General features: G+C 36.6%; 1 protein-coding gene across 2 annotated transcripts in view; it reads right to left on the reverse strand.

The window, feature by feature from the left end:
• Positions 1 to 1,232: 1,232 nt before the first annotated feature.
• LOC123532418 (zinc finger MYND domain-containing protein 11-like) overlaps positions 1,233 to 26,346 on the reverse strand; it is a 45,900-nt gene continuing 20,786 nt past the window's right edge. Inside the window, exons 6-16 of one of the 2 annotated variants that reach the window (XM_045313844.2) lie at positions 24,074 to 24,154; positions 23,517 to 23,700; positions 20,462 to 20,520; positions 19,350 to 19,427; positions 18,376 to 18,571; positions 14,959 to 15,107; positions 12,115 to 12,324; positions 11,325 to 11,429; positions 8,687 to 8,965; positions 6,710 to 6,895; positions 1,233 to 1,788 (exon numbers count right to left, since the gene is read on the reverse strand). In XM_045313844.2, coding sequence (XP_045169779.2) covers positions 1,666 to 1,788; positions 6,710 to 6,895; positions 8,687 to 8,965; positions 11,325 to 11,429; positions 12,115 to 12,324; positions 14,959 to 15,107; positions 18,376 to 18,571; positions 19,350 to 19,427; positions 20,462 to 20,520; positions 23,517 to 23,700; positions 24,074 to 24,154 — 1,650 coding nt within the window. In that variant the 3' untranslated portion in view covers positions 1,233 to 1,665. The remainder of the gene's footprint in view (positions 1,789 to 6,709; positions 6,896 to 8,686; positions 8,966 to 11,324; positions 11,430 to 12,114; positions 12,325 to 14,958; positions 15,108 to 18,375; positions 18,572 to 19,349; positions 19,428 to 20,461; positions 20,521 to 23,516; positions 23,701 to 24,073; positions 24,155 to 26,346) is intronic. The other variant, XM_045313846.2, reaches the window with a different exon arrangement.

A 26,346-nucleotide genomic window follows, 5' to 3' on the forward strand; every position in this document is an offset into this window, starting at 1 on the left:
TCTGACCAAAATTCATAAAGATCAATTGAAAAATACAGCCTCTATCACATACACAAGTTTTTTCTTTGATTTGACCAAGTGACCTAGTTTTTGACCTCAGATGACCCATATTCAAATTCGACCTAGATTTCATTTAGGCAATCATCCTGACCAAATTTCATAAAAATCAATTGAAAAAAAAGTCTCTATCGCATACACAAGATTTTTCTTTAATTTGACCTAGTGACCTAGTTTTTGACCTCAGATAACCCATATTCAAATTCGACCTAGATTTATCATAGGCAATCACTCTGACCAAATTTCATGAAGATCAATTGAAAACTACTCCTCTATTGACATACACAATGTTTTCTTTCGATTTGACCAGTGACCTAGTTTGACCCAAGATGTAACCATTTTCGAACTCGGCCTAGATTTTATCACAGGTAATCAATCTGGCTAAATTTCATGAAGATCAGTTGAAAAATTACAGCCTCTATCGCTTACACAAGGTTTTGTCCTTGATTTGACTAGTGACTAGTTTTTTGACCGAGTGATACCATTTTCGAACTCGGCTAGATTTATCAAGGTAATCCTCTGACCAAAATTCATGAAGATCAATTGAAAAATACCGCTCTATCGCATACACAAGGTTTTTCTTTGATTTGACCTAGTGACACTAGTTTTTGACCCGAGATGACCCATTTTCTAACTCGGCTAGATTTCATCAAGGCAATATTCATGACCAATATTCATGAAGATACAATTGAAAAGTACAGCCTCTATCGCATACACAAGGTTTTTCTTTGATTTGACCTAGTGACCTAGTTTTTTAACCCCGAGATGACCCATTTTCGAACTCGGCTAGATTTTCATCAAGATTATCATTCTGACAATAATTCATGAAGAATAATTGAAAAAATACAGCCTCTATCGCAATACACAAGGTTTTTCCTTGATTTGACCTAGTGACCTAGTTTTTGACCGAGATGACCCATTTTTCGAAACTCGGCTAGATTTCATCAAGGCAATCATTTGACCAATATTCATGAAGATCAGTTGAAAAAATACAGCCTCTATCGCAATAACAGGTTTTTCTTTGATTTGACTAGTGACCTAGTTTTTGTACCCGAGATGAGAACCCATTTCGAACTCGGCCTAATTTCATCAAGGTTATCATTTCTGACCAAAATTCGTGGCAAGATCATTGAAAAATACAGCACTCCTATCGCATGACACAAGTTTTTCTTTGATTTGACCTAGTGACCTAGTTTTTGACCCCAGATGACTCATTTTCGAACTCGGCCTAGATTTCATCAAGGTAATCATTCTGACCAAGTTTCATGAAGATCAGTTGAAAAATACAGCCTCTATCGCATACACAAGCTAAATGTTGACAGACAGACGACAGACAGACGACAGACGACAGACAGACGACAGACGCCGGACATCGAGCGATCAGAAAAACTCACCTGAGCATTGCTCAGGTGAGCTAAAAATCCAATTAACTTCCTGGTGCCTAGAGACAAATCATTGTTTATTTAAATGGAATTCCTCACTGTACAATGCATTACCCACTTCAAGTTGACTAGTTCTCCTTGAACACGCACTCACAAGATGGCTTTGACCTCATTATCTTGAGACATTGACCTTTTAAGGTCATCTACATTCAGTTTATCCCTGGTTTTATCTCTTTCTCCTACATACACGTTTATGCTCTTTATGCCAATGTTCTTGCTGACATTTCACACTACAATATGATGTGTTCCAACAACAATGGTACATAGCCTCTTCCTCGCAGTTGTAACACTGTAAATAATATATCATATGTACATTACACAGACTGATGTATCAGAAAGAACATCAGATACCTGGACTAAAGACAGGGAATACCTCATCAAAACATTTGTAACATCTGTAGATTTTTTAGGCTGCTTTTGGGGCCCATATTTGGCCCAGGTCCCAGTGTCAAATTTAGTCATAAAATTCCCTCTCAAATGTTTATTTTACATCTTTCAGCCGAAATACTTTCAAGTTTGAACAAGCAAATTCGATGAATTGGTATCCCCCGCCGAAAGGGTTTGTGGTGAGGAATGGCAAAAAGATATATCCGGCAAAAAGTTAAGGATGTTAATAAGAAGCAAATAATTTCATTAGTCAAAATCAATTTAACAGAAAACAAATGTTTAATTAAAGAGTACATAATAAATGTATGATACTTTGATCCTGACTAAAGAATTTATTTTGAATGGGATATGCTTACTGTAATAAGCTTAGCTTTTAAAATTAAATGCAGTTAATTGAAATGTGAGCTTGAAGTTTAACTGGAATGAAATATTGTCTTTGAGTGGTTTGGCACCAGGTGTTGCTGTTTTACATGTACATTTGAACATAAAAGATCAGATGTCCTTAAGAGAACACAGGTAAGATATCTTGAACATGGCTGAGGGCAACGTTTGTGCAGTCACAACTTAATATGTTGAAGGTTTGAACATTTAAAAAAAAAAAAGGAATGGAAATATATATATCTATATATAGATATATGTATATATTTATTTTTTTAGGGGGTGGGGGTGCAGGGGAACGGGAGAGGAAACAAAATTTCACATGCTGATTATAAATATTGATTGAAAATTAAAAATGAAAAAAAAAAAAGGTAAAAGGGTGAAGCAAGTGGGTGACCAGGTGTGGGTGCGCAACTTCACATGTTTATAATAAATGTTCACAGAAAAGAATGAAAGAAATTTAATGAAATTCTGCCAAATGGTAAGTTTGTTATGTACAAATATGTGGATTTTTAGACAATTAAAGGGCAATAACTCTGAAGTTACAAAAAGAAATCCGTACAAAATTGTCTGTGCACAACCACATTATAGTGCTCTAAATTCTGTTAAAGTTTCATAGTTCTAGGTCAAATATATCAAAAGTTATGATGCAGCAATTGGCATATCTATAGATCTATAGTACCCTATATAGTTAACACTAGAAACTTCTAAGGGCCATAACTCTGGTGTTACTTGGGCAATCTGTCTGAAACTTGATGGGCCCCATAACCTCATAGTGGTGAACATGTATATGAAGTTTGTTTGAAAAAAATCTAAAATAAGGAATGTTTTTTTTTTTTTTTTTTGTTTTTTTTTTTTTTTGGGGGGGGGGGGGGGGGGGGGGGGTGACCAGGTGTGGGTACACAACTTCACATGTTTACAATAAATGTTCATGGAAAAGAATGAAAGAAATTTAATGAAATTCTACAAAATGGTAAGTTTGTTATGTACAAATATGCGGATTTTTATACAATTAAAGGGCAATAACTCTTAATTTACAAATAAATCCAAATGAAATTGTGTGTACACAACCACATTATGGTGATCTAAATTCTGTTTAAGTTTCATAGTTCTAGGTCAAATATATCAAAAGTTATGATGCAGAAATTGCCATATTTATAATACCCTATATAGTTAACACTAGAAACTTCTAAGGGCCATAACTCTGGTGTTACTTGGGCAATCTGACTGAAACTTGATGGGCCGCAAGAACTCATTGTGGTGAACATGTATATGAAGTTTTAAATAAATATTCCCAACCATTTCCTAGATATGGCTCCGGACGGACGGAAAGACGGACGGAAGGACGGACAACGCCAAAACTATATCCCTCCTACTTTCGTCGGGGGATAACAAGAGCTGTCTCCATAGGATGACACATGCCCCCGATGCACTTTGAATGAATAGTTATGGCCGATGTTAGAGTTTAGGACCTTTGACACGTCGTCTTACTGTGGTACACATTCATGCCCAATAATTTTAAAATCCATGCATGAATGACAAAGATATGGACCGGACACGCCCATCAATGCACTATCATGAAATATGACCTTTAACGTCTAAGTGTGACCTTGACCTTTGAGCTACTGACCTGGGTCTTGCGCAAGACATGTTGTCTTACTGTGGTACACATTCATGCCAAGTTATTTGAAAATCCATCCATGGATGACAAAAATATGGACCGGACACAAATGCACTATCATGAAAAATGACCTTTAACATCTAAGTGTGACCTTGACCTTTGAGTTACGGACCTGGGTCTTGCGCGCGACACGTCGTCTTACTGTGGTACACATTCATGCCAAGTTATTTGAAAATCCATCCATGGATGACAAAGATATGGACTGGACACGAATGCACTATCATGAAAAATGACCTTTAACGTCTAAGTGTGACCTTGACCTTTGAGCTACAGACCTGGGTCTTGCGCGCGACACGTCCTCTTACTGTGGTACAATGCCAAGTTATTTGAAAATCCATCCATCGATGACAAAGATATGGACCGGACACGAAAATTGCGGACTGACAGACGATTCAAAAACTATATGCCTCCCTTCGGGGGCATAAAAAACAAACTTTTAACATCTGAATCACAAGGCAACATAGCATAATTCAATGACAGCCTACACTGTCAAATACTGGCTGAAGAAAGATACTGGCAAGAAAGCTTTTAAACATAAACTTGAGTTGTCACAGGAGTGACGAATTATACCCCCACAATATGGTCTTGTCACAGAACCAAACCAATGTCAAGGCTTAACTTGCTTCACCTTTGACCTATTGATATCAAAATCAATATAGGTCATCTGCTGGTCATGATCAACCTCCCTACGAAGTTTCATAATCCTTGGCCCAAGCGTTCTCAAGTTATTGTCCAAAAAAAGTTAAAATGTTCCAGGTCACTCTGACCTTTGACCTTTGGAACTCAAAATCAACAGGGGTTATCTGCTGGCCATGACCAACCTCCCTATTAAGTTTCGTGATCCTAGTCCAAAGTGTTCTGAAGTTATTGTCCAAAAACCGTTTTAGATGTTCCAGGTCACTATGACCTTGACCTGACCTACTGACTTAAAATACATAAGAGGTCATCTGTTGGTCATAACCAACTTCACTATCAGTTTTCATGATCCTAGGCCCAAGTGTTCTCAAGTTATCATCCGGAAACTGTTTAACTGTTTTGTATCATTGTGACCTTGACCTTTGACCTACTACCTTCAAAGTCAAACTTGACCTGTATTTTATCATGTTACATCTGTGTACAAAAAATTATGATCCTAGACCCAAGCGTTCTCAAGTTATCATCCGGAAACCGTTTCACTGTTCCGAGTCACTGTGACCTTGACCTTTGACCTACTGACCTCAAAGTCAAAACAGACCTGTATTTCATGATGTTACACCTGTGTACCAAAATTCATGATCCTAGGCCCAAGCATTCTTAAGATATCATCCGGAAACCGTTTTACTGTTCAGGGTCACTGTGACCTTGACCTTTGACCGACTGACCCCAAAGTCGAACTTGACCTGTATTTTATCATGTTACACCTCTGTACAAACAAGAGCACCGCCTTGCGGGTGCTGACGCTCATCTGATTTTTTTTGTGTAATAGAAATATTGTCCTACCCATGATTTTCTAAGTCTAAAAAGGGCCATCATTCTTGCAAAAAGCAGGATAGAGTTATGTTTCTTGATGTTCAGTGTCCACTTATGATGGTGAAAAACTGTTGCAAGTTTTAAAGCAATAGCTTTGATAGTTTATGAGAAAAGTTGACTTAAACATAATACTCAACCAAGAAAATGATTTTCTAAGTCCAAAAGGGGCAATAATTATTGCAAAAAGCAGGATGGAGTTATGTTGCTTGCTGTACAGGGTCAGCTTATGATGGTCAACAAGTGTTGCAAGTTTCAAAGCAATAGCTTTGATAGTTTAAGAGAAAAAGTTGACCTAAACATAAAACTTAACCAAGAAATCTGATATTTTCTAAGTCCAAAAAGGGCCATAAATCTTGCAAAAAGCAGGATGGAGTTATGTTTCTTGCTGTACAGGGTCAACTTATGATGATGAACAAGTGTTGCAAGTTTTAAAGCAATAGCTTTGATAGTTTAGGATAAAAGCTGACCTAAACATAATACTCAACCAAGAAAATGATTTTCTAAGTCCAAAAGGGACAATAAATCTTGCAAAAAGCAAGATGGAGTTATGTTTCTTGATGTACAGGGTCTGCTTATGATGGTGAACAAGTATTCCAAGTTTCAAAGCAATAGCTTTGATAGTTTAGGAGAAAAGTTGACCTAAACATAAAACTTAATTAAGAAATCTGATATTTTCTAAGTCCAAAAGGGGCCATAAATCTTGCAAAAAGCAAGATGGAGTTATGTTTCTTGCTATACTGGGTCAGCTTATGATGGTGAACAAGTATTCCAAGTTTCAAAGCAATAGCTTTGATAGTTTAGGAGAAAAGCTGACCTTAACATAAAACTTAACCAGGCAACGCTGACGCAGATGCCGACGCCGACAACCGCTCAAGTGATGACAATAACTCATCATTTTTTTTCAAAAAATCAGATGAGCTAAAAATTATGATCCTAGACTCAAGCGTTCTCAAGTTTTCATCCGGAAACAGTTTAACTGTTTTTCGAGTCACTGTGACCTTGAACTTTGACCTACTGATCCCAAAGTCAAACTTGACCTGTATTTTCTGATGTTACACCTGTGTACCAAAAATTATTTAAATCAGTCAAGCCTTTCACGAGTTATCATCCGGAAACCATGAAAACCAACGGACATACAAGCTCACTCCTATATACACCCCCTCCCCCCCGGCCAAACTTGTTTTGTGGGGGTATAACAAATATTAAATTGACATTAATGAACATTTATCTTAACAATAAGCACAATCATACAAACCCATTGTTTCTTCTTGGTGGCTGATATGGTTTCCTTGTGTTTTTGAGCGAGCTTTTTCATCTCGTCCTTGTACTGTTCTTTACACTTATCTTCTGTCTGCCGCCGTACACGATCAAGCTCTGTCTGCAGTTTACTCATCGCTCGTGATACAGCTTGCTGTTTGTCCTCCTCAAAATCCTTATGTAACTGAATAAATAAGAGTTATACAGAAATTGGAAATAAATGTAAAGGATTAAAGATACCCAATGCCAAACTTCACTAAAAGCTTTTTTACCTAACCCTTAGCCTGCTAAATTTCTAAAATGGAATGGTCCATCATTCAATTTGACTAGTACCATTTATTATTTGAAGGTGTTCAACTAAAATTTGCTGACTGAATAGTGAACAGTGCAGACCAAGATCAGCCTGCACGGATCTGCAAAGGCAGAATCACATGCCGGTAGCAGGCTAAAGGTTAAAAAGTAGACAATCTGCATAAAATGTATTTAACTTTAGTACATGTATTTAATTGTGTATACAGAGCTAATTTCATTATTATTCAATGTCATGCAGTTACAGTCAATAAAAACAAAACCTCCAGTTTTTCAGTAGTGGTGAACATTTATGCAATGTATGAAGTGTGTACTATTCTAAACCTTATACACATTACTGTTAGTGTATGTAAACATATAAATGTAATGTTTATTTATATTGTATGTAGTCATAGCTCACATATTCAAATCTGAAATTTTGGTCAAGTATAGCTTTAAACAGATTTTCATTTGTGTGGAATTATTTCAAAATCGGCCAACAGTTTCATACAAGAACAAGGAGCTGCGTTCAATAAACGCATGATGCCCCCAGTGGCATCCTTGTTGACAGACTTTGCACCTAAGTCCAAAACGAAGTCAAGGTTAAATTGAGGTCAGGTGATGTTTGAAGATGAGGAATGGTCATAGTTTACATCTTATTTATTTATTTATTTGGGTTTTACGGCGCACCAACACAGTATAGGTTATATGGCGCCAAACAGGACTACAAATTTTGGTTTCACATCTCATTTACATCGAAATAAAAACGAGGCATGGAATCAAAATTTGCATACCTGCTGGAATCACAGTTACTGCAAAACCAAGTGTTAAGACCCTATTAGTCGCCTTTTACGATCATGCAAGGGTAAGGCAGTGGTTCCAATTCTTTTCATACACAGATCGTCTCAGAACCACATGGGGCCAGTTTGTATTAGTATCAATTCATTCTTGTAAGGGTTATTGATGCTAGACAAAACGGTCCCGTTTGGTTAACCAAGAGATGGCCCATATTAAGCAACCTTTAAGTCCAAAATGAGGTCAAGGTCAACCTGAGGTCAGGTGATGTCTGAAGATGAGGAATGGTCACAGGTTACATCTGCATTAGTATCAAGTCATTCTGGTAAGGGGTATTGATGCTAGACGAAACGGTCCCATTTGGTTAACCTCGTAAGTACGGACGAACAGACAGGACAATCACTGTATGCCTCCCGCATCAGTAGATGCTGAGGGCATAAGAAGTATCTCAGTACCTACTTATTTAAATGGATTAAAACTTCACACACCTATCTACTGTGATTATCTGACAGTGAATAGGTTCCGTAACTCTACTTTGCATGTTTACAAAATTATTCCCCTTTTAGACTTTATCAGATCCATAGATCTGTACTCTCCCTATTAAGCTAACCAGGTGGGTAAATGTCAGTTGTTTACCATTTATAAAGATCACACAATTTACAACAGTCTGTCTAGACACAGATATCTATCACCTACAAACTAACTGCAGTGATGTGGTAATATAACAGAAACAAAATCTTTTCAAAAGGCAAAACAAAAATTAATACAACACTCTTTCATAGCCAAAATACAGCAGCTTATAATCTTGAAATATAAAATTACAAAACAACTCAATACTGCTTACATATACCTGTATTTTTTTTTTATTGTAATTAATCAAATTAAAACTTACTCTTTCTGAAAGCTCATCAAGAGCTTTTTGCTTATCCTCTTTGTGCTCCCTATCTAACTTTTCCACTGTTTCACTCAATTGTTTATTACATTTCACATCACAATTACATGTTTTTGGTTCTGTGCTTGATTGTAACACAGGAGGATCATCCGACTTAGTTTGTGGGGGTGTTGGAGTGGTCTCTGTTTTACCCTCTGTTTGCACTGTGGACTGTTCTGATGTAACACTAGACTGGTCCTCTGTTTGTGTGGATGATACTGTTGTACTAGCTGTTGTATGCTAGAGAAAGACAACACAGTCTATGTTACTTTTACAATACTATCCACAGTGATGGCAGTTTGAGAGCAAGTGCTGATTTAAGTGGACTACTTTATAGCTTTTACCAAAGATATCAAATCATAATAACAAACTTTTATTCAAATTATCAAGGAATATTGATTACTCTGCCAGTAATCTAGCTTTGTACTAATATAAGTTGTCCTCTGCAAATAACTCACTCAGTGCAAAATATAATACTTAGAATTTTATATGAGAAAATAACCTCATTTCATGAGTCAAACGAAAAAAATCTTTAAGACAATTAAATGAAATTGTAGCAAATAGTTTAGGTGGTGAATGGCAGCAAAACATCTGCAACTGAACAATTCCAACACATGAATGACTGAAGACAATATACATTATGTTCAACTGACAGTAGGTAAACTTCCATCACAGCAAATTAATTTTGGCTTTTAAAATGCTGCGCTTGGAGCAGAATATATGTTTCCTTTCCCTATTTCAACAAATTCAAGGGCCATAACTTTAGATGGCCAAGGGCTATCTGTTTGGTTATAAAACTTATATGAGACTATTTGACTAGTTATCGCACTTGTCTCATATATAACGCCCATAAACAGAGCGACCATGTCTGCTGAACACTGGAAAAGAACTTTTCAAATAGTAGCAAATTACCTTGTTTTTTCTTTTTGTTTGTTTCTGTTTGGTTTAACATCCTACTGACATAATTTTAGGTAATACAGTGACTCTCATGCTTTTGCTGGTGAAAGGAAGACCACATGTGCCCCTTCAAGCATCATTTCAGGCATTGGCGGGTACCTGTGTAGAACCATCAACCTTCATCCTCACATAAAAGAATTTTACACCCCAACTGTGGTTTCAAAACCAAAGCAAACAAGAGCTGTCCGTAAGACAGCCAAACTCGACTATTCGAAGCAGGAAATTATTACCCAAAATGTGAAATATCAAAAGAGTTTTAAGTTAGAAAGGGGACATAATTTGACCAAAATACATATCAGAGTTATGGGACTTGATGTTATCAACTAGTTTTATAACCCCGAAGAAACATGTTAAGTTTCAATTCAATATCTGCATTAGTTTTGGGGATAGTAACTTGCATGTAAAACTTTAACCAGAATTTTCTAAGTCCAAAAGGGGGAATAATTTGCTCAAAATACATGTTAAGAGTTATGGAACTTGACCCAGTGAGGTTGGTAATTGACCTAGAAAAAGAATAAACAAGTTTCAAAGCTATATGGCTTTTGGTAATAGCTGTATGTACTTGCACGCAAAACTTTAACCAGGATTTTCTAAGTCCAAAAGGCTGCATAATTTGCCCAAAATACATGTCAGAGTTATGGGATTTGGTGCTATCAACTAGTTTTATAACCCCGAAGACACGTGTGAAGTTTCAATTTAATATCTGTAGTAGTTTTGGAGATAGTTACTTGCATGTAAAACTTTAACCAGGATTTTCTAAGTCCAAAAGGGGGCATAATTTGCCCAAAATACATGTCAGAGTTATGGGACTTGACCCAGTGAGGTAGGTAATTGATCTAGAAAAAGAAAAAATAAGTTTCAAATCTATATGCCTTTAGTAATAGCTGTATGTACTTGCACGCAAAACTTAACCAGAATTTTCTAAGTCCAAAAGGGGGCATAATTTGCCCAAAATGAAGGTCAGAGTTATGGGACTTGGTGCTATCAACTAGTTTTATAACCCCGAAGGCACATGTGAAGTTTCAATTCAATATCTACATTAGTTTTGGAGATAGTAACTTGCATGTAAAACTTTAACCAGAATTTTCTAAGTCCAAAAGGGGGCATAATTTGCTCAAAATACATGTTAGAGTTATGGAACTTGACCCAGTGAGGTTGGTAATTGACCTAGAAAAAGAATAAATAAGTTTCAAAGCTATATGCCTTTAAATGATAGCTGTATGTACTTGCATGCAAAAACTTAACCAAGGTGTGACGCCGACGCCGACGCCAGGGTGAGTAGAATAGCTAGAAAACAAGGAGCTGTGTTCAATAAACGCTTGATGCCCCCAGTGATACAAAGCAACTCAAGTTCAAAACGAGGTCAAGTTCAAGGTCAAGGTCAAACTGAGGTCAGGTGATGTCTGAAGAGGAGGAATGGTCACAGGTTACATCTGCATTAGTATCAAGTCATTTTAGTTAGGAGTATTGATGCTAGACGAAACGGTCCCATTTGGTTAACCTCTTATGGACGGACAGACGGACGGACAGGACAATCACTATATGCCTCCTGCATCAGCAGATGCCAGGGGCATAAAAAAAAGATCTGCAGTCAGCGACCTTAACCACTCAGCGCCCCTACATATCAATTTAAAGTTGTTACCTTTTTGCTGGTTTGTGATGCTGTACTGCTGGTAGAGAGACGACTCTTCTTATTTGGAGGTGGATATTCCTCTGTTGAAGTGACAATGTCATCTGGTGAAGATACCTGAAAATATAAGCACCAAAAAAATTGTACCTAGAGTCCTTTCTCTGAAATTCTTTTCTGTGAGGTTAACATTTTCGGACAATCTTTGACAGACAAGTTGGAAAACTTCAAACGTGAAAGATCTTGAATTCAACTTGTACACTTTGTATCACCAGAGTATTCTTTAACCGAGCAACCAAAATCCATTTGGTATTACCTCACCATTTTGGCTTGAACTGCATATTGGCTATACTGAATTGGACATTTTGAAACACATTACTCCATGACTTTTGCTTTAATTGCATATTCATGTATTTCTGCTCAAATTTCTAACAACTAGAGCTGCTTTTGAGAAAAGCGCATGTCTCCAGCAACTGCCTAATCGTCTAAATAGTAAGTCAGTCTTTATAAATTATTTACTCATTGAAGATTGGACTTATAGTGCATGCACATAAAGGAACCCAGAACAACTCCTATACTACTGAAGATTTTATGATTCCCGCCAACAATTCACGATAAACCATTTATTCATGATAACGTGATTAATTACCTCATTCCTACTAACTGCACTATACAGCCACTAAGTATGGTTTTACAATAAAATTTTAGGAAGTTTCCTATACTGAGTTTCATTATTTAAATTTATATCCCTTACATAATCTAAGTCATGACATTGACTGTATAACCTTCAGTTACTAACCCATACCTTTTTACTTTTTGACCTTTTGGAAGATGAAAAGCTGCTGGAACTGACTGTCTCAACATTATCATCAAAGTCAAATCCATCATCCTTTTTCTTTCTTTTCTTCTCTTTTTCATAAGGCACTTCATCAATATCATCTTTATGTTTCCTCTTCTTCTCCTTCTTTGTTTTGTATGGTCTGTCTTCATCTAAATCAGTGTCATCAACAGATGCCTAGAAAAAAAGTTGAAAAGGATCTAATACAGTCTCTGTCTGACCTGATAAAGTCCATGTCTCATAAATTTCAATGATCTGGTAGTCTGAACTGATGAAATTTATGTCTGACCTGATAAGTCTATGTCTGTTTTAATAATATGATGAATTCTATGTCTGAATTTCATGAAAAAAAGGTTGAAAATAATTCCAAAACAGGGTTAACAACGTTAACAAAGAGCAGGTGAACTAAAAACTTGATAAATGTAAAATCAGTGTTGTTGGACATCTTATGTGAACTTAAATCCTAAAAGGCTGTTTTAAATTTCAAAATGATGGAATGCAGATAAAACTAAGGAAACCTATCTGGTACAGGACGAGACATTGTCTAAAGGGAAATAATTTTGTCAAAGAAAAGTCAGAGTTACAGGACCTGGTATGTTAACTTATCTTTTGATCCTATAAGCATTTCTTAAATTTCTAAATAATATCTCTATCAGTTCCAGAGATCTTCCAGAACAAGAACAAGAGATCACAATGTGCCATTTTTGAGTGTTCCAAATTTCAAGACTGACTAGCTCAAGGTCAAATTTCATTTCAGTACACAACACTGTGCATGTGGTCCATGCATGTGGTCCAAATTTGAAAGCTGTAGCTTGAGAAATGTGGAAGTAGGTCACTAGATCAATTTCAAGGACAAAGTTCTTTGTACACAAAACTATGCATGTGCATCAAGTTTGAAGGCTGTAGTTTGAGAAATTTGAAAATAGGTCACTAGGTCAATCTTAAGGTCAAAGTTTATTTCAGTACACAAAACTATGCAAGTGGTCCAAATTTGAAGGCTGTAGCTTGAGAAATGTGAAAGTAGGTCACTAGGTCAAAATCAAGGTCAAATTTCACTTCAGAACAAAAATCTATGCATGTGGTCCAAATCTGAAGCCTGTACCTTCAAAAATGTGAAAGTAGGTCACTAGGTCAATGTCAAGGTCAAAGTTTGTTTCGGTACACAATCCTATGCATGTGGTCTAATTTTGAAGTCTGTAGCTACAGAAATGTGAAAGTAGGTCACTAGGTCAATCTTGGGGTCAAAGTTCATTTTGGTACACAAAATTATGCAAGTGGTCCAAATTTGAAGGCTGTAGCTTGAGAAATGTGAAAGTAGGTCACTAGGTCAAAATCAAGGTCAAATTATATTTTGGAACACAGAACTATGCATGTGGTTCAAATTTGAAGCCTGTACCTTCAAAAAGGTGAAAGTAGGTCAATGTCAAGGTCAAAGTTTGTTACGGTACACAAAACTATGCATGTGGTCCAATTTTGAAGGCTGTAGCTTGAGAAATGTGAAAGTAGGTCACTAGGTCAAAATCATAGTCAAATTTCATTTCGGAACATGAAACTATACATGTGGTCCAAATTTGAAGCCTGTACCTTCAAAAATGTGAAAGTAGATCACTAGGTCAAGGTCAAAGTTTTTTTTCGGTGCACAAAACTATGCATGTGGTCCAAATTTGAAGGCTGTAGCTACAGAAATGTGAAAGTAGGTCACTAGGTCAAAATCAAGGTCAACTCATGTCAAGGTTCATCTTGACACTCAAAACCATGCAGGTGGTCCAAATTTGAAGGCTGTAGGTTATTGACAAGAAGATTTTAAAAGTTTTTCCCTATATAAGTCTATATGAACCATGTGTGTGTGTGTGTTCGGGTTTAACGTCTTTTCCAACAATTTTTCAGTCATATAAACGATGGTGTCTACTTGTAGCAGTGAGCACAATGCCCAACTTTATAGTGCTGCCTCACTGGAATATCACGCCATAGACACGTGACATGATACCCCACCCAGTCACATTATACTGACACCGGGCTGACCAGTCCTAGCACTACCCTCTTAATGCTGAGTGCCAAGCGAGGAAGCTACTAGTACCATTTTTTAACCATGTGACCCCCAGGGGGGGGCCATATTTGACCCTAGGGGGATAATTTGAACAAACTTGGTAGAGAACCACTAGATGATGCTACATTACAAATATCAAAGCCCTAGGCTTTGTGGTTTGGACAAGAAGATTTTCAAAGTTTTTCCCTATATAAGTCTACGTAAACCATGTGACCCCCGGGGCGGGGCCATATTTGACCCTAGGGGAATAATTTGAACAATCTTAGTAGAAAACCACTAGATGATGCTTCATACCAAATATCAAAGCCCTAGGCTCTGTGGTTTTGGACAAGAAGATTTTCAAAGTTTTTCCCTATATAAATCTATGTAAATTATAGAAATAAACAAAGGGCCATAACTCACTAAAAAATTCCTGAACCAGTCTGATTTTCAGGGGGACACAACTAGGGTACCAATACATCATTCTGACAAAGTTTGGTCAAAATCCCCCCAGTGGTTTCTGAGGAGATGCGATAACGAGAAACTGTTAATGGACGGAAGGATGACGGACCACAGACGCAGTGTGATTTGAATAGCCGTGATGATGGTGGGCTAATAAATATTCCGGATGGGCAAGATGGAACAAAACTTTAAAGCACCCCTACCTGCCAAACCTTGTTTGTGGGGGTATTATAATCACTGTGAATGCTATCCAATCTACAGTACATAAAAACATAAATATTAATTAGTCAAATCTCTTGCAATAGGCAGCAACACAAACCAACCTTGGATTTTCTACGTTTTTCTTTCTGTGTTTCCTGATGTGATATTTCCTCTTCATCCTCATCGTCATCGTCGGCAACGACCTCTGCGTCTTTACGCTCCTGTAACATTTCCTTGTGTATCCCTAACTCTTCTACTGCTTTTACAAAACCTTTGGTAAGAAGTAAATAAAATATAAAACAAAGGTACACACAAGCAACTTTATTCATTTCAGCCGCACCATGAGAAAACCAACTCAGTGCATTTGCGACCAGCATGGATCCAGACCAGCCTGTGCATCTGCACAGTCTGGTCAGGATTCATGCTATTCTCTTTCAAAGCCTATTGCAATTAGAGAAACCATAAGCGAACAGCATGGACCCTGACCAGACTGTGCAGATGTGCAGGCTGGTCTGGATCCATGCTGGTCGCAAATGCACTACATTGGTTTTCTCATGGCGCGGCTCATCTAATGTTCAAACCACTCAAAATTTAGCAACTTGATAAAAACCCACTCAATGATTGCCAAGCTAATATATCTGATATTATGGTAGACTCCTTCAGTCAGTCCAGTTAGCTAAACTCAAATGGGGCTGGTCCTATAGCTAAGTATTTAAGGTCACTTGCTCCTCAACTGTCTTATCTAGCCTTTAGGTAAGGACTTCAGACACTTTCTTTATGAATTTGCCTACTCCAAGAGTGAAAAATAAACCACTAAGAAATAAGTATTTAATTACATATACCATCAAAATACATATTTGAGATTACTTCTTAAAGTCAAATTTTTTAATATTTCTTTCATAAAATGGTATGCCTACTCCAAGAGTGAAAAATAAACCGCTAAGAAATAAGTATTTAATTACATATACCATCAAAATACATATTTGAGATTACTTCTTAAAGTCAAATTTTTTAATATTTCTTTCATAAAATGGTATTTTTTGCTCTAAATAGAATTACGTACCCTGTTATATACATATAAAAGCTATTTTTGATTTAAAGAACATTGTCCCCCCCGTGCATCAAAACCATTTGGCCAGTATATGTAGATATTAATTATACACATTTTCTGTGACTATTGTGTTGATGCAAGGGGTGGAGCAGTACTTTTAAACAAAAAAATATAACTACAGGTTGTTCCCAAATGTAAAGTAACCAATACTTTTTATATTCATTTTTGATAATTTGATAGTCACATATTTGTACATCTGTTTATAACTAAAATACTATACAAGTGTTTGAATGGGCACATATAGGCATGTTATACATGTAGAGTAGTGAGAGAAGCAAATACTTTTAATTCATTATTATTCGTTGGGTTAAATTTTCATTATCATATCCTGGTTGTTTGTTGCAGCACATTGGCAAATGTGTGCTGTAAAATACTAGCAAAACACCAGGTGATCTTCTGCATGCCCTCATCGCGACGCGCACGCCACTAGCGATGAGGATGTAATTTGTTTTCCATTTTGTTTTTATTTTTTTTTTTGTATTTTTTATATATTTTTCATTTCTTCATTTCTTCGTCTTTTTCTGTGCATTTATATTTATTTCTTTTTGACACATACTACATGTAACACGCATTCATTACTTCATGTTCTTCCCTCGGTAAAAACTGAATTGAAGATTGTTCTTTGCGGCGGACTAGGCCTTAACACAACAAAAAAGGGGCAATATGTGCACAGCATTTTATCTGATCCTGACTATAGTCTATCCAACAGAAATGAAGCTTGGTATTGATATGCCTGTGATGCATAGGTCAAGAACAGTAGCTTCTTGGCAGGTCATATCAGTGTCAGTTTCACATTCAGTGTGATGACACTAAAGTGATGTGTCAAGTCGCTTTCCATGCAGATGGCATATACAAATACGGCTAGAAGCGAAAATGAACTAAACGGTTCAGCTGAGCTTCAGGTGGAATTTTTATGCAGCGACCTGCTTCAACTTTTCGAATATGTTTTGCCCACAATTTCAGACCCGAATAGACAACATTATCTATAGATGGGTTGTTGTCAGACTTATCCGGATTTAACTTTTTCCGATCCAGCTTCCTTAGGCAAGCCTCAGACAGAACTGTCATTTTAGATACATTTTTATTACATGTGTAAGCGAAATGAGCCGTGCTATGAGAAAACCAACATAGTGGCTTTGCGACCAGCATGGATCCAGACCAGCCTTAGCATCTGCGCAGTCTGGTCAGGATCCATGCTGTTTGCTTTAAAAGCCTATTGGAATAAGACAAACCGTTAGCAAACAGCATGGATCCTGACTAGACTGCGCAGATGTGCAGGCTGTTCAGGATTGATCAGTGCTGGTGGCAAGTGCACTATGTTGGTTTTCTCATGGCGCGGCTCAAATATTATGTGTGCCACTGGTACTTACCCTAAGCAAGAACCCACCCTGGCTTGATAAGATGACTGACTTTTCTTAGTATTAATGTTATACAGCACACAAATATCTACCATCACTTATAACAGAGCTATACAGACATGTACATGTACTTAAATAACTACCTGAACCACTATAATAAAACTGACCGGTCACTTATACATGTATACCTATTCACACAATGTAATGCGTCAATAACTTTACATTATAAACAGTGTATAGATAAATCAAGTACAGGTTGTTTGCAAAAATATCGTTCTCCTTTTTATTTATTTATAGGATTTTAATCTTAAAATGTTATTTTTTCCTTAAATAAACAGATTTTGTCACTTTTTTCTACTGGAATTAAAATATTTAAAACTTCCGTAAAATGATGACATTATATTTTCTTGGAAATAAAACATTTTATTTTTTCAAGAAAATATACCCTGGCCCAGATAAAATAAGAAAAACATCTTAATAGGAATAGATACCAATCAGATTCTGCTGTAATAAATTAACTAATACATTGGTTTATCACTGACTCAAAACGCTTTGGGTATTGTTTAAATACTTAAGGAAAAATTTGCATTTAAAATGTAGGCTAGAAGCATATGATAGTGTCTGAAGTCCTTATTTCAGCTGGCTTGCATTAGGTCAGTGGTTCTACCCAGATCCCTTGGAGCCAGGATTAATGTATGAAATGGCACATGGGTTCTACCTCAATTAAAAGCTCCAAGTTTCAATATAATCTGGACTATGTTGGTGTGACTACAACTCCCAACTAAACGTACAAACAAATGCAAAAGCTGAAATTTAATCTTCTAAACTTTCTAAGAACAGACAAAACAATATGTGTGGCTTCACTCTAGCTCTTTGTTTTGAATCAACCAATGAGTTAGAACATGTGATAAGACTGCCATTTTCAAGTCTATACTGAAGTCTGCACATGGTCTTCTTCCAAACTAACCAATCCTCTTATAAAGAACATGAAAGCATGCTTTCGTTGTTTTTCAGACTTGAAAATTCATAAATAACTTTGATTTATTTCCATGCAAAATTCTGACGTTTACCTCCTGTTTTCTTAATATTCAACTTCTTTAGATCTGTGTCAATTGGTTTTATTTGGTCTTTTGGAATGACTGCACGCTGATGAAGTCCGCCAAAGAATCGGACATCATATCTTTCACTGTTAACATAATGTATCACTTTTGCAGGCCAGTAACTGTAGCCCTTCAGCTTGGCATACACCAGCTCATGTGGGGGATCCTGTGATAAAAAGAGATGTGTTCATGTTAATGTCAATCCTTCAAAATGCTTTTTTTCAAAGAAACTATTTACAAAACATATTTCTTTAGGCATTACAATCACTTACATGATTATTATAACTATTTTTTTTATTTTCAACTGAACGTAATGCCCATTATGATGACTGTTAATGTAGACCTTTCCCTGTTCTTTCAATAAATATTTCTCTTTAAGGCAGTGGACCTGTGATGACAATCAGAAAATTATGTCTTCTCCGTGTGACATTTTGGAATTCCCCATTTTTTACAGTAACCTATCTACCCCTTGAGTTATATTCCCATCTGAAGAATTCCAAATTGATTAACAGGAATACTTCCTCAAACAGAAATACAGCTCCACTTCCTTAAACGGACTATATCCCACTTCAACATAACCTTCAACACAACTTTGCTTAACATTGGTCACTTGTGAGGTTAGATGAAATTCTGCCGAATGGTACACGGCAAGCACACTGGTACACAATAAATTGTAACAGAGTTACCAATGTTTTACAAAATATACAGCATGCCAATACAACATCACCTACTTCAATACAAGGGAGCTTAAAAAGGGGAGGGGGGCAATATACTTAAAATGTCTATAAACCATAACTACATGTCACATAATTCATGCAGAGGTTATACAGTTTAGTGTCCCAGTTGACTCTGAACTCTATCTTTAATGACCAATGACAAAGCTGAAATCTAAGACTAGGCCTTACATAACCTTATAAAAGTGAAATATCTAACTGTATACTTACACAGGGTTGTGCAAACCAGTCTCTTGGTTTAGCATTGGACATATAATAACAGTTTTGACACTGTGCCATTTCATCTATCTGAAAGCAAAAAAGCATTCATGTGTCAACAAGAGCTGTCTCCATAGGATGACACATGCCCCCGATGGCACTTTAAATGAATAGTTATGGCCGATGTTTGAGTTTAGGACCTTTGACCTACGGAGCTGGGTCTTGCGCGCGACACGTCGTCTTACTGTGTCACACATTTTTGCGTAGTTATTTTAAAATCCATGCATGAATGACAATGATATGGACCGGACACGCCCATCAATGCACTATCATGAAAAAAGACCTTTAACATCTAAGTGTGACCTTGACCTTTGAGCTACGGACCTGGGTCTTGCGCATGACACGTCGTCTTATTGTGGTACACATTCATGTCAAGTTATTTGAAAATCCATCCATCGATGACAAAGATATGGACCGGACACGCCCATCAATGCACTATCCCTTAATGTCTAAGTGTGACCTTGACCTTTGAGATACGGACCTGGGTCTTGCGCGCGACACGTCGTCTTACTGTGGTACACATTCATGCCAAGTTATTTGAAAATCCATCCATCGATGACAAAGATATGGACCGGACACGCCCATCAATGCACTATCCCTTAATGTCTAAGTGTGACCTTGACCTTTGAGGTACGGACCTGGGTCTTGCGCGCGACACGTCGTCTTACTGTGGTACACATTCATGCCAAGTTATTTGAAAATCCATCCATCGATGACAAAGATATGGACCGGACACGAAAAATGCGGACAGACCGACAGACAGACGGTTCAAAAACTATATGCCTCCCTTCGGGAGCATAAAAAGGAAAAATGTTTACTATTGCAGCCACATACAGCTGAAAACAAAAACAACAGCAAATGGATTTATGCTTCATAAACATCATTTAAAATTAATGTATATAAATATTGCTGAATCTGTACCCTTCTGTCTTGATCAGAGTATTTATCGAATAACTTTAACCATCACTTTTACAGTTAACACAAATTAAAGAAAATGTCTTTCCATCTTGACATAATTTGTGACAGAGCAGCCAAGGGAAGTGAAGTTACAGAATGAAACTTACATCATATTTACAGTCTCGTATCATAATCTTGGCAAGTTCTGTCATGCCTCCTACTTCATCTGTGAAATAGAAACATCTTTTTATAAATTTCTTATTTTCAACAAGAACATGAAATGCCCCCCCTTGATGCATTCAGCAACTGCACAAGAAACAGAAATTATTTGGTCACTGTACACAAAAGTTCTACTGTTCTGGGTCAATGTGACCTTGACCTTTGACCTATTGACCTCAAAATTAATAGGGGTCATGATCAACCTCCCTATTAAGTTTTGTGATCCTAGGCCAAAGCAATCTCAAATTATCGTCCTGAAACAGTTTAAACTGTTCTGGTTCACTGTGACATTGACCTTTGGCCTACTGACCTCAAAATTAATACGGGTCACTTATTGGTCATGACCAACCTCCCTATCAACTTTCTTGATCCTAGGCCCAAGCATCCTTGGGTTATCATCCGGAAACTGTTCAACTATTCTGGGTCACTGTGACCTTGACCTTTGACCTCAAAATCAATAGGGGTCATCTGCTGGGTATGACCAACCTCCCTATTAACTTTTATGATCCTAGGCCCAAGCGCCTTTTAGTTATCAACCAGAAACAAATTGGTCTACATACCGACCAACATACAGACTGACCAACATCTGCAAAACAATATACCCCCTGCTGGTCAACTTCCCTGTCACATTTCGTGATCCTAGACCCAAGTCTAGGTTGAACCAAGTTTCAAGCATTCTCAAGTTATTGTCCGGAAATGGTTCAACTGTTCCAGGTCACTGTGACTTTGATCTTTGACCTACTGACGTCAATATCAATAGAGGTCATCATTCTGCTGGTCATGGTTAACCTCCCTATCAATTTTCATGATCCTAGGCCCAAGCATTCTCGAATTATCATCCAGAAACTCTTCAACTGTTCTGGGTCACTGTGACCTTGACCTTTGACCAACGGGCCTCAAAATCAATAGGGGTCATCTGTTGGTTATGACCAACCTCCCTATTAACTTTTATGATCCTAGGCTCAAGCACCTTTTAGTTATCATCCAGAAACAAATTGGTCTACATACTGACCAACATACAGACTGACTGACATCTGCAAAACAATATACCCCCTTCGAATATCATCCGGAAATGGACTGGTCTACATACCGACCGACATACAGACTGACTGACATCTGCAAAACAATACACCCCCCTTCAAATATCATCCGGAAATGGACTGGTCTACATACCGACCGACATACAGACTGACTGACATCTGCAAAACAATATACCCACTTCGAATATCATCCGGAAATGGACTGGTCTACATACCGACCGACATACAGACTGACTGACATCTGCAAAACAATATACCCCCTTCGAATATCATCCGGAAATGGACTGGTCTACATACCGACATACAGACTGACCGACATCTGCAAAACAATATACCCCCCTTCAAATATCATCCAGAAACGGATTGGTCTACATACCGACCGACATACAGACCATATACCCCTCCTTCTTTGAACGGGGGCATAATTAGGAACATACATATAAAGATAATTTTCCTAGGGATTGATCAGTGATCACAGCTTACCAATTATAACAAGACGATTGAAAAGTCAGACTCTATTCAAATATGGATATTTTTTCAACAGTATTTCAGTCATGTACAATTGTCAGTTTACCCAACCAGTGGTCCTGTATTCCTTTACAACCCCAGTTATACTGTTTTCAAGTCATTTGAGTATATACATCTAACCTTGGGATTTGAAACTTGAAAATTATGAAAGGAAGTCTTGTATTGTATCTATAGAGCTGATGGGCCTCCTTAACCCTTATAATGCTGGACATGATTGATCTTGCCTTTACGACTTTATGAGCAGTGTAGATCATGATCTGCACTGTTCGCCATTCAGTCAGTATCTTTTTGGTAAACACCCCTTTTAACAGTTAATGGTATTGTCCAAATTGAAAGATGGACAGTTATCTACCAGGTATTAAGTAAATCAGGGGCAAAATTGGGAAAAACAAGCAGAGTTTACATGTCCTGTAAAACTAGGAGACCAAAGAATACTGTTCCAGAATTTTTTAAAGAATTTAAGTATGTTTTCACTTTCATTATTTTCTAAAATTTAGAAACATATTTATAATATATATATAATGAAATCTTTAGATAACTTTTCAAAGACTAATTATTTTAACAGAAATATACAAACAGAAAATATTATGTTACACAGTCATATGATACTGACTACCTTTGGCAAAGTTAAAGAGTTTCTGCTTCAGATTAATATATAATTAATAGATCAATAATTGAAAACAGAAATTTAATATGTCTCAATGGAATGAGACAGTCATAGATTTCCCTATAGGATAGTCTTAATTGTTTGGAATTCTCAACAATAGCAAGCTGCTTCCACTGCTTGTTGATGCCAAAGCATGACAGTAACTATGACACTGCATTTTTAATCATTCTAAAATTTCTCCACATAAATTTAGGTGTGATGAAGCTGGTAAATCCCTGGAGATGTTTCAATTATTCATGTGCATTGATCTTTAATTTCCTATTAAACCATTAGAGTGAAGTTGAATGTACACAAATCAGTATTAAATATCAAAAATTGTAACAAATATAGCTGTAATGTGTGCAATATGCAACAATTTTCTCCATATCTAAGGACTATATTAAAACATCTGACTTTCATGTGTAATGACCACACTGAAGCAACTGTCCTCAATGTATGTATGGGCCATATTGAAACAACTTACCTCCATATGTATGGGCCATATTGAAACAACTTACCTCCATATGTATAGGCCATATTGAAACAACTTGCCTCCATATGTATAGGCCATATTGAAACAACTTGCCTCCATATGTATAGGCCATACTGAAACAACTTGCCTCCATATGTATAGGCCATACTGAAACAACTTGCCTCCATATGTATAGACCATACTGAAACAACTTGCCTCCATATGTATAGACCATACTGAAACAACTTCCCTCCATATGTATAGACCATATTGAAACAACTTACCTCCATAAAAAGGACCATATCATAACAACTTACCTCCATATATAAGGACCATATTGTGTAGTATATTATGAGCGTCCGCGAGGAATTCCTCGATACATTTGTACTTGTGAGCCATCACCTTCTGTTCCATTTTATTTAAATCCATTGCCTTGTATACAAACAATGGCATGTATTTCTTCTCTTCTTCCCTATGACCTATTCTGTGTAACTCTCTAGTCTGAAAATAGTGCAGTTTTTACGGTAATAATTATCTCTGATTCAATGTCCATTTTTACAAAATCAGAATTTCTACAGCCACTTTCAATAAACTGATAGGTTGAGACTATATTATTCTTTTTTCACAGAAAAATATTATGAAAAACACACTGCAAATTTTCATGAGGGATATGTTTTCACTATGTTTGAGAACAGGCTATATTTGAGACAATAAACTGTCATGAAAGAACTGTTATAAATAAGGCTATAATATAGGTCATACAGTGCAAATATTCTCACCTTGCAAACAAATTCTAACTAAAAAGCAAACTTTTAAGTCTTGGGAAAATATCTTATTTCACAGCAGATTTTGAGAAACAAATCTATGTACCCACCTTCTCTTTCAGCCTGACAATTGTGTAACTTAACAACGTATTCAGTAGTTTTCTTTTTGTTTTCTTCTTCTTTCTTGCTGACTAAAGATATAAAAAAATACAACATTAACTTTACAGATACCTAACAAATATCATTTTGCATGTACAAGATGCACTTTCTAGAAAAAATATTAAATAGACTCATGGTAACAACCAGCAATTTTCCTTTGATTATATATTTTCAGGGCTTGACAAATTCTTTGACAGCAAGTAATCTTGCTAGACCAGCTGCTTAGAACTTACACTTGTCCTGCTGCAATCTGTAGATCTACTTGTCCTGCAATTCAGTAAGGAAGAAAAAAAAGGAAAACTATTTTCATTGACAATGTCTATTTTTAAGTTCGGGCATCCGGTGCATACCGAAATCTTGTCAAGCTTTATGTTGTTGTAACGGAACGGGACTAGTTTTAGAACTGCAGACAATAAATCAACTTCGGCTTTCGGTTGATCTGATTTCTCTGCAGCTCTTTTTTCATTGACTTCATTACATTTTTGCTCAGAGATCTAATTCTTTCACTTGCCTGAAGCCAATTTCTCCCCATATTTCTGTGCAGACATTTGGATTTGTTGAGCCCCGATTCTCCTTACATGATGTCAGCATTTTCCAGTGTTTATGGGCAACCAAGTGCTTGTACAAGCTATATAATACTAGGAGAAAGTGCCAACATAACAAAGAAGTAAATTTAACTGCACTGAAATTGCTGATTGTTACCAAACAGATATCTTATACACCGAGATAACATTTTGTGCTGCACTTGCAATAGGATGGCAGAGTACTCAACCCTCTATTTCAGTATTATTATAATTTTACTGAAAAATTACCAGTAACTTCATTGCTATACAATTTCATGGCTTCAGTGAAAATGACTGTTTCTTATAGCCGTAACTTTATTGTTTTTAAATTCTAAACCCAAATATATAGTAATTTATTGGTCCTTGTGATTTAGTTTTGCAAACTGGTGCAACAATGAAATCAACAAAAAATCCGTCCTTAAAAAATAATAATATTTTTTCAAAGCATTTAGAATGTAAATAACAAGACAACTATAATTTCCTGATCCTGGACTATTTGATTAGAGACTACTCCAACCTGTGCTCGCTTGAGCAGTAATTGAGTTGCTCCCACAGTTGTTTTCCCAATATATTTCTATTTTTGTATAATTCAAAACCTCTATAATCATTGAAGCTTTAAATGAAATAATACAAGCAAGCATTAAAACGAAAATCAAACATCAGGTTAATAAAATAACATAACATAAAATGAAAACACACCAGAGCTGTTTGAGAAAAACATATGCCCACAATCATGTATCATGGCCTTTCTGATATAACAGGGCATGTAGTACAGTTCGTTTTTGTAAACATCATGTTTGTAAACATGCATTAAAGATTGCGTTTTGTAACCTTAACTCCAGCTTCCATAATTTAGTGTTTCTAGTATAAGAAAAACATGAGCTCAGGCTATAACAAAACATAATCAGAAAGTAGAAATGTCATTTTGTAAGTAGAGAAATTTTTATTTGAAAATGTGTAAACACGTATGACCTAGTAATCAAACTGTATGTTGTGAAATAATGACCCAAAAAACAACAAAGTTCATATATTGGCCACAGACAATAATGCTAAGTAGTTATGCAGGGTTAGACACTAACAGTGTCCCGGGGGCCCCGAGGATCCCAAATTTTGAGGAGGAACACCAACTTGTAAAAGATGGCGTGCTGTCAGGATACCTGTTTTTTTTTGGTCAATGATAAATAAAAATAAAGATTAATTTCTGTTTGAAAAATATTGTAAGATATTTTGCTAATAAACAGTTAAAATATGTATGTACCTAAGGCGGAAAGTTAGTGCTGGTCCTGAATAATAAAAAATCAACAGTTAACAGATGCTTACAGATTGCATGCATGTAAAGCATCTATGTGATATAAACTTGAAATAAGAATTCTCGACTTGTTTTGACATTTGTTGTGATTTTTTCATATATCATATTAAGAGGGATCCCAAAACCTGAGGAGGACCCCAAGATTTAAAAGTTAGAGATTCCTTTGTGCACCCTGTTCAAATAAGTTAGTGTCTAACCCTGTTATGTGGCCATAAGTGAACAATAAGGGTAATCTTTTTGCCACAATCAATTATTCTATGAAGTCTGAATGTCCTATGCCAAAGCATTCTCCAGTTTGATCGGAAACTGCTTTCAGTCTTTAAGCCACAGTGACATTGGCCTTTGACCCACA

Source organism: Mercenaria mercenaria, chromosome 11, assembly GCF_021730395.1.
Source record: "Mercenaria mercenaria strain notata chromosome 11, MADL_Memer_1, whole genome shotgun sequence".
Lineage (NCBI taxonomy): Eukaryota > Metazoa > Mollusca > Bivalvia > Venerida > Veneridae > Mercenaria > Mercenaria mercenaria.